The 14503-nt window shown below is 38.5% G+C and overlaps 1 protein-coding gene across 2 annotated transcripts in view; it reads left to right on the plus strand.

Annotated features, from left to right (window-relative positions):
- The window catches only part of ALB (albumin), a 40940-nt gene extending 30050 nt beyond the window's left edge, over positions 1-10890 (plus strand). For both annotated transcript variants that reach the window (XM_074905342.1, XM_074905341.1), the window contains 14 exons: positions 97-157; positions 735-867; positions 1787-2001; positions 2706-2838; positions 3795-3892; positions 4953-5082; positions 5997-6211; positions 6744-6876; positions 7707-7804; positions 7964-8102; positions 8607-8830; positions 9365-9497; positions 10509-10565; positions 10706-10890. In XM_074905342.1, the coding sequence (XP_074761443.1) occupies positions 97-157; positions 735-867; positions 1787-2001; positions 2706-2838; positions 3795-3892; positions 4953-5082; positions 5997-6211; positions 6744-6876; positions 7707-7804; positions 7964-8102; positions 8607-8830; positions 9365-9497; positions 10509-10559 (1763 nt within the window). In that variant the 3' untranslated portion in view covers positions 10560-10565; positions 10706-10890. The remainder of the gene's footprint in view (positions 1-96; positions 158-734; positions 868-1786; positions 2002-2705; positions 2839-3794; positions 3893-4952; positions 5083-5996; positions 6212-6743; positions 6877-7706; positions 7805-7963; positions 8103-8606; positions 8831-9364; positions 9498-10508; positions 10566-10705) is intronic.
- Positions 10891-14503: the final 3613 nt, after the last annotated feature.

The following is a 14503-nucleotide window of genomic DNA, read 5'->3' on the forward strand; positions in this document are numbered from 1 at the left end:
AAACCTGGCCCAAGGTGCCCAGAATGTATACTTTAAGGGGTCTAGCACAGCCAATATGACCATAAGCATCATAGTTCTCATCATTTTTCTTCCTAGAGCACAAGAGTGAGATTGCCCATCGCTACAATGATTTGAAGGAAGAAACATTTAAGGCAGTGTAAGTGAATGTTCAGCTTACATTTTCTGATTGTTTTCCATCTCTGTTGATATTGGACAAAGAAGGGAAATGAAAAAAAAAAAACCAAAAAAAAAAACCCAAACAAACCCACCAACCTCAAACAACAAACCTGTAACAGGTTCTCTGAGACAATTCAATTATTTTCTTTTGAAACTGGTTTTGGGAATGGCAGAGGGCCCTGACGCAAACGTAAATACTTTTGAAAGAAGGCAGCCTGAAGATCATAGTTGGTAACAATGGCAAAAAACAGCTTAGTTTTGTCAGCATATTTGTGAATGCCATGAAGTGGCAGAAAACTCAAATTGTGATCTTTTCTGTTTTGTTTCTAATCTATTATTCAAGACTTTTGTTCTTGAAAAGTAAAGTTATAAACATTTTTCAGAAAGGAGGTGAGATGTGGAAGGATAGGGGATCCAGTTCTATGCCCTTCATGGTACTCTGTTTAAGCATTTGTGCATGTCATTTGAACAAAGAATTCTCAATCTAGAAGCACCTTCGAAAATATTGACTGTTATGTTTCTTATCTCCATATTCCAAAATGTGCTTTGTATTTCAGTGCCATGATCACATTTGCCCAGTATCTCCAGAGATGTTCTTATGATGGATTGTCTAAGCTGGTGAAGGATGTTGTTGATCTGGCACAGAAATGTGTGGCCAATGAGGATGCTCCTGAATGTGCAAAACCACTGGTAGGCAGTGAATCATTTGGTATTGTGTTTCTCCTCATTCTCTGCAGCTACCAGAATCATCCTTGCTGAGGATTTATACCTGATCCTTTCAGGTGTTTGCTGTTGTCATTGACCAATGACCAGATTTTAGTGCTGAAACAAAGCACTTGTTTTTGCCAGGTTCTGAAAGTCTGCCTTTCAGAAGTGCCTGAATGTTCTGTGGAGCCATGTATTGCAGCCCAAACAACACACTTTGGCACATTAAGTTGCCTAAAAATTAATGTTAACCTTTAGTACCAGTACCCCAACTGTAAAATACAGGTGTAATTCTCGGTATTAAAGTGACCAAAGTGTGTTGTGGGTTTTCACACTGGCGTGACTCGAAAAGGTATGTGTGCTAATTTAAGGTACTTAGTTTAAGAAGTTTTATAAAAACTCCTCTAGGATCAGGTAACAAAAGAAGTCCGTAGGTATGTAAGATCCCTGGATGTCTGGCAGGTTCAGCCTGGCCCCTCAGAAAGTTGGGTGCTTGTGTTCTTCCCAGCTCTATCACTGAGCCCAAACATGACTACATTAGTTCTCCCTAAAGGTTTCCCAGGCCAATCATCAAGTAGAATATCAAATCCTGCTTCAGTTCATCTGAAAAATCCGTTTAGTCAGATTATAAGTAAAAAAAGATCACTGTCTTGCACAGAGTATTTTAAATTATAATTAATTTTTTTTTTCCAATAAAGCATTGTAACTGTTTTGGTATTGGACCACATGAATTAAAACTTTATGAAATTGTGTTGAAAACAATACATTGTTCTGATTTATGCTCTAAATCTTATCCAGTAAAAATGTGTTTACTTTTCAGTCTGGGTTTTCTCTTACAGATAAATAGAATGTAGATTACATTGTCTATAAACAATAATTCTGACCCTCTGCATCTCCCTTATAGCCCTCGATTTTCCTGGATGAAATCTGCCAAGTAGAAAAGCTCCGTGACTCATACGGTGCAATGGCTGACTGCTGTAGTAAAACTGATCCTGAAAGAAACGAGTGTTTCCTGTCATTTAAAGTTCCCCAACCAGACTTTGTTCAGCCGTACCAAAGACCAGCTTCTGATGTGATATGCAAGGAGTACCAGGACAACCGGGTGTCATTCCTGGGACAGTAAGAAAAATGGCCATTTTGTACTGTTTAAGTATTTGTGCAGAAGAAGGATCCCCAAGCTATACAAAGTGTGTGGACATGCAGGACATTTGGAAAAGTTCCAAGTACCCAACCTCATACCTGCATGTATAAAACAGTTGCTCAATCATTAAATAAGGAAAGCTCTGATCACAATTTTCCTTCTAAGCTAGAGCAGGTTTTTCCATTCAAAAATGGGCTTTAAGGGATTACATTTTATAAATCTTGGGGGACTCTTTTTTCCCCCAAAACCCTGAAAAAATAGTTTCTAGTGTTGATTTAATAATTTATTTGCTCCAGCTTCCTACTACCCCCATTGTAACTGGAAAGGATGAAGAAAGATAACAGTAAAAAGAATAAAATTTGACAATAAAATCTTGGCCATAGATTGATTTTTCACACTCAAAATCAGAATTTTCAAGTACTTGACAATGCATTTTAAAAAGCATATATACATCAAACTAAGTAGCTGACAATATAAGGAGTTCATCCTTCCATTGTTGTTATTGAGTCCTGCATTGGAAACAGTTGAGATTTAGCAGAGCATTTACTGATGTAATGCCTACTAATGGTAAAGTAGATTACATTTCTAGACTAGAAATAGAAGTTATAGAAACTGTAAGAGATTTAAGGCCGTTTGCTGTTGTCATTGAAATATGTAACTTATGTTTTCCTATTCCTTATAGTTTCATCTATTCTATTGGAAGAAGAAAACCCTTCTTGTACGCCCCAACAATCCTCAGTCTGGCTGCTGATTATGAACATGCACTTCAGACCTGTTGCAAAGAGAGTGATGTTGGTGCTTGCTTGGATGAAAAGGTATATCAAAATTTTCACTGTGGATGAAAACTAACCAACTGGTCTGCTACATAAAGCTCTCCTAGCAGCAATTCTTTTTAATGTCAGAAGTGACTTTAAAAGGCTCATGTTAAATTACAGTTTATATTTCAAAAAAAAAATTTCCTGTGGTGATTTTTAGTAAACATTTGTATATGGCTTCATGGAAACTGAGATGGTAAAAAAATTCATATTTTGATTTTTTTTTCAAGTGCAAAAATAAGAGAATCAAACTGTAGGTAATGAAGCTTGTCTTTTTGTCCCTTTGTTAATACACTATCAGGCAGCTGTGAGTATTGCACAGCTGTGCTGAATCCAAATAACGTGTAGCACTTGTGATTTTTCATCTGTGCTAAACTGTAGCGAGAAGCCACGCTACTGAAGAGGCACTAGGGCAAGACAGATCTCACTTGGTAGCCTAACATGCAATCCCCACATCCAACGTGTAGGTGTATGAGAGGTCTCTCTGACCCTTCCCCTATTTGTTGCCCAAGCAAATGGAGGAGAAAGAGTGAGAAGCAGGTTGAATCTTCCTGTTCACGCAAATCTTTTTATGAGGAACTTGTAGAGAAGTGTCAGGATTAATCATGTGTTAGCCCTATGAATCAACAGCAGATGACTTCCACATAGCTTTGCTTATTAGAGAAACGTAAAAAATATTTCATGTTAACTTTGAGAATGGCCTGAGCCAATTGGTGAACAGCAGCGTGTCCGTAGAAAAATTGCACCGTATAAGATAAAGTGTATAGACTAGAAGTGTATGCTGATTGCAAACTGCTTAGAACTGCCTAAGAAGTTCTCAGTGGACTTTGCAATTTATCAGAGCTAAGTGGACCAGAACCTGCTGTGTTTCTGAAGTGGGATTTTCAGATTTGCTTTTTTCTCCATCCATTAGATCTAATGAATTTAATTTGACAATGTGCATCCTGTTACTATAGGCAATTGCCATAAAAGAAAAAGCCATGAAAGTAAGCATGATGCAGCAGTATTCTTGTGGAATCCTCAAGAAGTTTGGTGAGAGAACTTTCCAAGCAAAGTAAGTTCCAATCAGTTTTTTATAAAAAGTAGGCTTGTTAACCTAAACTTGAAACTGTTCAAGACAAAAACATCAGCATATACAATTCACTTCAGTATGCTGAGATTGAAAAACTGCATTCATGGTACTTCCTAGCATGCTTCTGACTGAGGATCACTGTCCAGCAGAATAGAGATCAGTGGGTCAGTCCTTCAACACTAGGCCAACGGTTCTTTCTTAGCCTATTTATTTAAACGTAGTATTTAATTCTGATCAGGTTTCTGCATAGAGACTGGACGCAAAGGGAACCTGTGTATTTCAGGCTGATAGGGAATATTAGTAAAAAGATCAGCCGTGAGAGTGACAGAGAAGAGCACCGTCTCTGGAACCAATCTAGGAGATGCAGAGTTAACTGATGGAGTGTCTGTCACTCAGAACAAGGGATTCCAGCGCATTTAATCTACATTTTTGCCAAAGCTGTGTGCCAATTCAATGTCTACAGCTTTTAGCGATAAGCATATCAGTAATCAGCAAATTAAGTTGCTAGTTTGAACCTTAAAGCCATCAAAGAGTCAAATTTGGCAGAGTCACAGTTGTCAAAAGTGCATTTTTAAGATTAAAAAAGACTTTTGCAATTAATAAGTGGATCATCTGCCTAAGCATAAGAACTGATTTAATTCTGCAGCTAGTCTAATACACTAACATTGACTATGATTAACTTACTAGATATAGTCAGCTTTGATTTAAAGGTTTAATTAGGACTACATATATCTGTGCTAAGTAATCTAGAGATGGTTTACAGTCACTCAAGAGCAATAGGGAATTCTAGGGTGTGATTCTTACACAGACAGCTCAGAAGAATCACAAATGTGTTTCTTTCTGTCTATTTTAAAGAAGCACTAGGTTATTGATGCAGGTGTTGATGCCCTTTATTTATAGCCACCAAAATTAGATGAGAAGAATGAGTGAATATTTGCTTGAAACAGTGCTGATCTATGGTATCATAAGTGTTAGTGACTTGCAAGGGTTTTGTTCAATATGGAGCTTTAAAACAAGTGTATTTTTCTTCTTTTCCACCCAGTAAACTTGCTCGCCTGAGCCAGAAATATCCCAAGGCTCCATTCGCAGAAATTCTTAAAGTTATACATGAGACTAAGGATATCTACAAGGAGTGCTGTGAAGGTGACATGATAGAGTGCATGGATGACATGGTAAGCTAAGTACTTTTCAAAAATCTTTACATTCTTGAAAAATGTTTAGGAAGACAATAATTTGTGCAGCTCTTCATTCACAGTCCGGGGATCCTGTACCCAACACTGCTGGAAGGTTCCTCAGCCCCTGAAAAACTCATGGCCAGCTCAGCTGACTGTTACTGGAACTAGGTTTAGGACCAGTTCCACATCTAGCCCTTTATAATCATGAGGGCAAGGAGCTGTTACGTACAGTATAGTGAGTGTGTTTGGTTGTAATAAAAACATTTATCAGGGAGATTGTTTGATGGTATTTACTCACTTCAATCATAAACAAAGCAAAAGAAAGCAGAGGCAAAAAGGTCACTTTTTTTTCCCCTGTTCTGTTGTGCGTACTGCCATTAACCCAGCTTTCCTGTAGTGCCAATGAACTCTAGAGAACAGCTTGCATAGGAGGATTAGAAAAACTGTGCAACAGTGACATGGTTTAAACATTGTCCGTCTGGCTGGAACTTAGACACACTTTTTAAACCAGCTGGTGTCCAAGGATGGCTTTATGAAGCTCTGGGTTTTTTCATGTTTTGTCCTCTATTAGAGCTGGGCACCTGACAGGACTGACAAGACCAATCAGGCAGCCTTGTGACAGACCACTCAGTGACTTTCCTTGGCTTTCCAGAGTTTGTCTTTCCAAAGTTTCCAAGACTTGAGAGAGAATCACATTCTCTCCTGCACCTGTGAACACTGTGCTCAACATGCACAGGACATGCCCATCCCTCTCATTATTTCTTTTAGTATAGAGACAGCATTTCTTTAGGAAAGTGCTAAGTAAAAGATGACCTGAACAGAAAGGGAAGAGTCTGAAAAAAAGAGACGACATGAATTAGACTCTCTTTAAATTATTATAGCTTGTCTAATAACATGTTTTAATTTTACAGGCAGAGCTTATGACCTACATGTGCTCTAAACAAGAAGTTTTCTCAAGTAAAATCAAACACTGCTGTGAGAAGCCAGTTGTGGAACGAAGCCAGTGCGTTATTGAAGCAGAATTTGATGACAAACCTCAAGACCTCCCTTCACTAGTTGAAAAATACATACAAGATAAGGAAGTGTGTAAAAATTTTGAGGCAGGCCATGATGAATTCTTGTCAGAGTAAGTAGTGCTAACAGTATGCATACTTGTATTTGAATGTTCCTGCAAAAGATCCTCAGTCTTGTCTGGACTTCAGACTTTTGAACCACTCGAAAAACTGTCCCTTTGGGTGTTGCAAATGCATATGGAGAAAAGAGGTGACCACACGGAAGTCCAGTATAACTAACATAGCTTCAACCCTAGCTGAACTCCGAATTTCTCATTCATGCTTTGTAACTCTTTCTATTTGGCATTGTCCTACTTACCAAAGCTGACTTTCTTCTATTCAAGGGCTTTGTGCATGCCCACATACTTTATCTGCATAAGAAGTATTCTGTCTTGGGGAGCTATTTTGTTCCTCTCACATTTGCCCTGCTGGCAGACAAAGAACAGCCAAGAAATTCTACTAAAACAAGCAAACAGCATTCTGAGATCATTGTCCACCTTACTTGATCTCATCTGAGGAACTGTTGTTGTCAATTACTGTGTTGTGCATGAAGAAAGCAGCATGTTATTCAGAAGCTCTAATTCTGTCAAATTGTGTGTCTTCCAGGTTTGTTTATGAATACTCACGAAGACACCCTGAGTTCTCCACGCAGCTGATTCTGAGAGTTACTAAGGGATATGAAACACTCCTGGAAAAGTGCTGCAAAACAGACAACCCTGCTGAGTGCTATGGAAATGCTGTAGGTGCAAAGCTTTGTTTGCAGATAACTAGAATGCTTGGTCAGTACCTATCATGAAACAACTGGGTTGAGAAGCCCCTATGGAAGAGCAGACAGAAAGCATTTTGAGACACTAATCTCAGGGGAAGTTAGTGTTCTGATAGGAGATGAAGCAGTCCAGGGCCCATGACAAGGATAGTTTTCTCAGACCACAGAGTAACCTCATAGGTCACCTTACAAGATTTCAGACTAGTCTCACTGAACTGCCTGATGCCTCAAAAGTGATTCTCCTTGTCCTGAGGAAGATGAGTAATAGCTGGTTAGCTGAATTATTCTATGGGCTCCACTGCCTATACTGAGTATGGCTGCTCATGGATTATGATGGGAACGTGCATGTCCAGCTCACAAAGAGTCACCTAAATTTAGGTCTCCTAATCTTAAACTGAATCACACACGAGTCACAGTACAAGCTGAGTCACTGACAGCTTTGGCTTAAGGATAGGAAGAGGATGTTCCACTCACAACCAATAGTCCTATACTTGAAAAATATTCACCTGATTTAAACAAGCAAACAAACACCCCCCCCCATTGTCTAGAAAATAAGTCCAATAGGTAATTAAATTAAATTTCAAAATTCTTGCTGCCTTTTTAATGGAATTTCTGTTCAAAGTTAGGACTCACATAAGAACCAAGTCCTCCCTACACCATCTAGGCTATACAAAAGTGATTGGCCTTGCAAAATGGGTATCTTATAGCTAATATGATTTAGAAGAGGTCAAAAGGTGTGTTTGTATGACTATTACCAGGATGTCCTGCTCTAACGTTACTAATAAATTTATAATTGTTTGCAGCAAGAGGAATTGAATAAACATATCAAAGAAACTCAGGATGTTGTAAAGACAAACTGTGAACTTCTCACTACCCATGGCGAGCATGACTTTCTTAAAGCGTAAGTACTTTCTGATAAATATTCCTGAGTGTAAACAATGATGCTGGCTGCTTTGGGCAAATTTATTTGGTCTTCACTTCTATTTTCACTTCAGTGGTCTAGCTCAGTAGAACATTCTTCAAATGTGAGCAAACAGTCATTCTGATATGATTTTTTCAGACTTCTGATCCGCTACACTAAGAAAATGCCCCAGGTATCAACTGATCGCTTGCTTGAGATTGGACGGAAAATGACAGATGTCGGTAATAAGTGCTGCCAGCTTCCTGAAGACAGACGCCTACCTTGTTCTGAGGGATATGTGAGTATATTTATTTATTCTCTCTACTCCTCCTGCAGACTTCTTTTGTTCTCAAAAATGTTGAATTCTGGTGAGATAGTAAACTCACAATGATAAACCCCAAGCTGAGCATCTAACCAAATGAATTCAAAGTCTGTTCATTTTTAATGGATGTGAGAACCTAAATGGTTGTCTGATTGTAGCTTGTGAAAATTTTAGCTAAACTTCGCTCTCCCTCAGAAAACAAAAGTAAGTCAGTTGGGTCTGTGACAGCTTGCATTTGGAAAAGTCACTAAAAAAGTACTTTTTGATTGTAGCACAATGGACAGACTGTTTGTAGGTTAAGAAATGCCCAACTCCAGGAACACATATTTGTTTTACATTTTAAGACCATTCCATTTCCAAAAAGGTGTTTAGATACAACAGCTTCCACTTCCAGCTATGCTATTGTGACACGAACATCACATTCTTCTGTTATTGTGGAAGGTGTAACCCATGTTTGTCCTTCTTTCCTTCTCTTTTTAGCTGAGTGTTGTGATTCAGGAAATGTGCAAGAGACAGGAGACCACACCTATAAATGACAATGTTTCACATTGCTGCAGCGACTCCTATGCTTACAGGAGACCTTGTTTCACTGCCATGGAAGTAGATACCAAATATGTGCCTCCAGCATTTGACCCTGAGATGTTCAGCTTTGATGAAAAACTATGCACTGCTTCTCCTGCTGAACGGGACTTAGGGCACATGAAGTAAGCTAAAAGAAATACCCTGTAGAAAAACTTCTGAAGTCTAACAGTCTAAGGGGGGTGGGGGTGTGTGTGCAGAAGGCAGCTACAAACCCTCTGTTTTGTCATCTGACTGGGACTTGATTAACAATTGAAAGAATGGACAGATGGAACTATGGGTTTGCACTGAGCTTGTCAGTGCATAACATCATGTAGTTTGGAAGATGCAAAATAAGGTATTTTCTTCAAATAATATCAGTGTTTTAGCTGACCAATTTCATGCAGGTCCACTGCCAGTGCAAGTCTTAAGATGTACTTAATTAAGACAGCATAGAGATCATTTCAATAAGTTTTTCCCACCTGTAACCAGGATAACAAAAAGAAAACAGATGGTTGTGGTAGACTGGAAGTCTGGAGTCACAAATAGGCACAGACCCCTCTAGGCAAGACAAAAACCACCTCATAAATGAGCTGTACCCGCATAGAATGGCGCATCTTAAATTGAGGACTCAAACTACAATAGGCAGCATTAACTGTGTATTGTGGCTTTGTTTTCAGATTGCTTGTCAACCTCATTAAACGCAAGCCCCAGATGACAGAAGAACAAATAAAGACAATTGCTGATGGTTTCACTGCCATGGTAGACAAGTGCTGCAAGCAATCAGATATCGAGACATGCTTTGGGGAAGAGGTATTTCCTATCTCTTTTAAAAAAACCCCAATCATACACAGGAAACTGGCAACTCACTAGGAAACCATGCACTGTGAAAGTGGTTCTGCAAACTGCTATGATTACTTGTCTGTGTGCCCTTACAATAAATTTGCCTGCAAAGTATAACATCTATCTTGACTGTACAGATTATAGTCACAAGTTACAGTCATTGAACAATTTCATGTGGAAAGGTTGTCTGGAGGTAATGTAGCCCAGTCATCTGCTCAAAGCATGGCTAAATTCTAAATTTGATAAGGTTCTTCAAGACCTTGTCCAGAAGAGTTGAATATCTACAAGCCATAGTTGAAAAATATGTACGTGTAGAATTTAAACTATATCTCAGGCATATGTAAATTTCCTTTTGTGCTACAGATTCTTACAGAACTCTGAAGGATTACCAGTAAGTGCATCTGGATTAATTATCAGAGACACCTAGCGAATAAAAATAGATTGGCAGGGGGAGTCCAGCTGATTATGTCCTATGAACAGTTGTTCCAGTTTTTCCAAACTCATCAGCCACAAACATATTAATTCATTCAACATTTACTTCTCTCCGAAATGATCACAGGAGAAGTTTATCTGTAGCCATATTGCTAGGCAGGTGCAAAGCATTTACAGGAAGTATAAATGACTGTTTCCACAAGCAACATCATTATCGTTTGAAGCATAGAACTGTACTACTAATATCTTAAAGTGCATATTGATTGAATCCTTTTTTTATTTATAACTAAAGTATCGCATAGGTAAATGTATTAGGAAGACTTAGGAAATAATTATTTTGTCTCTAATTCACTGTAAAAGTTTATTTTCTACCTTTGCAAAATTGAAAAATACCCAACACACAGGAGCACACAGATTCTAACGTTAGGAAGTACCATTAGAATTATCCTCTGAACCATAACGCAGACACAAATTTATAAAAGTTTCTGCTCAAGCACAACCTTGCTCCCTTGGTTTCTCTCTCACAACTGTTTGTATTCCTTTTTCTAGGGTGCAAACCTAATAGTCCAGAGCAGAGCCACATTGGGAATTGGTGCTTAACAGGTGGTAGGTAACATTGATATTACATATATATTGGATCGTCTATCTACCTACCCCTCTCTGCCCACCCTTTCACCTGTTTAAGTTGAAGTACTGCTAGTATGCTACCATTTCACAAAATAATCCTTTTTGTTTCTCCCATCTAGGTTGCCAATGGGAAAAATACGAAGAAAAATACTTCTGTGTAACTTCTCCCACCCATTACCTTTTTTCTTTGGTACTGAATGAGTATTTCATAAATCTTCAGTGTTTTGTCAAACCACATGCTTCTCCAGAAACTTTCCAATTCTATTACTTTGAAAAAAATGAATAATAAATAAAAGCTTTATAAATCTGCATCTGTCCTTGTCTGCTGGTGACTACCATAAGGCAAAGCTCTGCAGTGCTCCCTACACAAAACGGTGCTCTAAGTAGTATATATGTAGGACATGGATTCCATTGAGTTTTTTCCTTTTTCTTGTTCTTGAAAAGTATATATGAGAGAATATGAAAGGTGGCAAGACATTTAGCTAGACTTTAATACTCTGATTCAACTACAGGTTAATTTTACACTTCACTTGAGCAATTATAATTACATATTAAAAGAACGTTCAAAGGAACTGTTCAGTCTAAGTAAGCTAATGAGCTCTTATAAAAGGGAAAAAAAAAAGATTTTTTTTTAACATCAGCCACAAATCAAGTATCGCTTTGCTTACAATGAGTTGCCAACAGATCTGCTCTTAGACTTTAGACTTCTTTTCATGCCTTCAGTTTTAAAGACAGCTTTTGACTTTAGAGATGTCTCTTGAAAAGCCTACCATCTAAAACATGCCCTTCATTGCAGGAAGCTCCTAAGAGAGAAATTGTTTGGTTCTATGCTGCTAAAGCAGTGCAATTTTGTAGCAGATATTTAGTTTCAGTCCATGAACACAGAACTCCCATATCTTCTACATTTTAACAAGGATCCTTGCATAATCCTTCATTGTTAGAAGAGCCCTTGCATAATAAGGCATTTCATAAGGGCAGTTTTCTTGGCCTTGAAACTCCTTGTGCCTGTAGTTCATCTTCTCCAGAACCATAGAAGTACACTCCGAATGAAACAGAGACATTGGGTTGAAAATTTAAAAGGAAGAATCATCCATCTTGTTATGATTGAAAGGTTTGAACATTCAATCACTGTAAGTCATAATTATGTATCGGTTTAGAATAGTTTGTGTAACCGCAAGGCATTCACAAACATCTCATTCAAGATTTAAAGTTTTGTGAATTTGAGCAAGAATCATCAGTCAGTTGCACTTAAGCACATTTTCCCTTAGTTTAAGGGAGCACAGTCGTTATAAAGACCGTTCCCATTACCTAATTTGGCATCCAAAAACCTGACAGTCATTCACTGAAGCTAAAACTAACCTGCTCTAGGACAGTGTAAGCTGTATTAGGACAAGTTAAGCTTGTTCAAGGAAGAGGTTTGGTGTCAATTCTGAGGCCCACAAATGAGCACTAGCCCCACAAATCTGTCAAGAAGTGTTGGTTTCTCATTAGATTTCCAGCTAATCCTCACATCACAATTTTAATGTGTTCTAGTAAGCTTCCTGTCACATTTCATATGGCTTTTCAACTGCATGATAATTCCAAATACAAAGCAGGTTAAGGATTCCATTAAAATTTAGTAATTGAAAATGTGTTTATAATTAATGTGTTTGTGATTTTGCTGGCTCCAGAGAGAATCAGAATTAATATATATATGACTTCCAAGCTTCATTTATCAATGCTGAAATGAGTAATGTGTCAAGAAAGTAGCACTGAATCAAATATCAATACACCAAAAATATGTGAAAATAATTGATTTCCGTCCACCCCACCCCCACTTCTACAATTCAGAGGAACCCATCTATTTCACTCTTGCATGTCACAGTGTCTTTCAGTTTGCACAGAGGCTGCAGCCAAGTTGCAGTACCTGAAGTATCTCAAGCTTCAGTGTTGATGTGGTTTTGAAAATTACTTAAGAGCTTTTGCTCCCACGCTGAGCAATCTTCCTTATATTCCTGGGCTGTGGTTTTCCACAGCTAATACGGTTTTGTCCATCTGGGTTTCTTTGTAATGAGGTGACTTTCCCTTTTTTCCTTGTAGAATCTGAATTCAGAAGGAAAAGGAATAAGCACACCTGCAGCTGTAGCTAAGACTGTACAAAAGTATTCTTTAACCACTTAAGCATCACCTAAAGAGGTTGGGAAACCATCCCCTAATTACCTGGAAGATAATCAGATTTCTGCTACCAAACCAGAATGGTGGCTTCAAATTTCAGAAAGGTCATGTTATAACTATTAGCATGCCACCTGTGACTTGTGTCCATGCAGTAGATTTTGCTGGGTTATTTCAAGAGCCTTCTAGGTTTTATATTCTTTCTACTGCAACTTCCAGTCCCTAGAACTCACTGAAAACTACACAAGTATTCCTGAGTATTCAGGGGGGAACAACAAAACAAACCCCAGCACATTAAGGCAGATAGGAGTTTTTTGAAGGTCCTTCTCTTTGCCTGCAATCGATTGAGTTTGCAACCGCATGCCCCATCAGCCAGAGCACTGTTGTGAGCTCCCTTTTCCTGTACTGTGACAGTTCACATGGCATCTGTCCTGGAGAGGCTGACAGTTACTGTCTGGATAAAAATAGAAACACCTTCCCTGCGAGGTGGTGTCCCAGGAAACAACATGGTACTGTTGTAATAGATCAAGATCTGAACCAGCAACACCTTGTGGTACTGAGTAATAGGAGGAATTAGACACCTTGTAGTCTGCTTCTGTTTGTATACCCCATTTGCCTTCTCTTTACTCTATAGCACGGTATAATGGATTAATATGTAGTTGTAGTTTGTGATCTACTGTTAATCATCAGTACTACATGGGCTAGTTCTTACTTTCTTCATTTTCATTTTTTTTGTATGCCCACATCTCTTTCTTATATATCCTCTATAAATGTTAGTGCAGCCATGACCACTGAACTTCTAATATTCACAGAAGCTATTCCTGTAAATAAATCTTCCAGTCTTTGAAGAAAGCATGACAGAAACTATACATCCATCTTTTACAAGAAACGCAATTCTGACAGCATCAACAAGTAATACAAATTGATAGAAATCTCCTCAGACTCAACTCTTCTAAGTTAACTTATTTACTCTATGTAGATTCCTTATGCTAAGACAGAGAAATAAACAAAGCCATTAATTCTTAACAAATACAGAACTTACCATTGCTGGGCAAAGAAGTTCTACCAGCAGAATCCAAAGTTTTCAAAGTAACAGCTAGATCCAGATGTTAGAAATGCTACTTTTCTCTGAGGTGATTAGAAGGTAAGGTCTTTATTCTACTGCTCCTAGTGTGAAAGGGTAAGGCTACATCCATTTCTTTCTGCCTTCTTGGTCAGTCTTTAATTCCTTCAGCTGACTACACCTCATCTGCATCCATCAGACTCCCCTCCCACCTGGCCTAAACTCCCAGCTTTCTTCATTGCTGAATTATTCAACCACCCTCTCCTCTCCACACCTCTATCACACTCTGAATCATAAAGCTCCAGCTGTCCCGCCTGTAAGCTCAGTTTCTTATATCTTTTAAAACAGTGGGTATTGGTAGTGGTCTTCTTAGGGGCATCCCTAAAAGGTTTTGTCATCTCTTGGTCATGGCATTTTGTCTTACTTCTTGATTTCTCACGGTCCCTCTGAGGTTGAAGAAATGTCATGACCTTTGGGCCTCTTTTGCTCTGCATTCATTGCTGGTCTTTGGGAACTAGGGTTAGTGTCATGACTGTGGAGTGTCTCTGATCAGAAGGCTGCTAGCTATGGCTTTAACGTATGGGAATTCCTTTAACACATGCATCAGCTTTCACCTGAACCTTTGAAACCGTTTATATCTAATTCATGACAAAGCAAATACAAAAATGATTGGGTAGCAAGAATGTTGTTCCAGGTCTCTGCA

This window comes from Athene noctua, chromosome 4, assembly GCF_965140245.1.
Source record: "Athene noctua chromosome 4, bAthNoc1.hap1.1, whole genome shotgun sequence".
Lineage (NCBI taxonomy): Eukaryota > Metazoa > Chordata > Aves > Strigiformes > Strigidae > Athene > Athene noctua.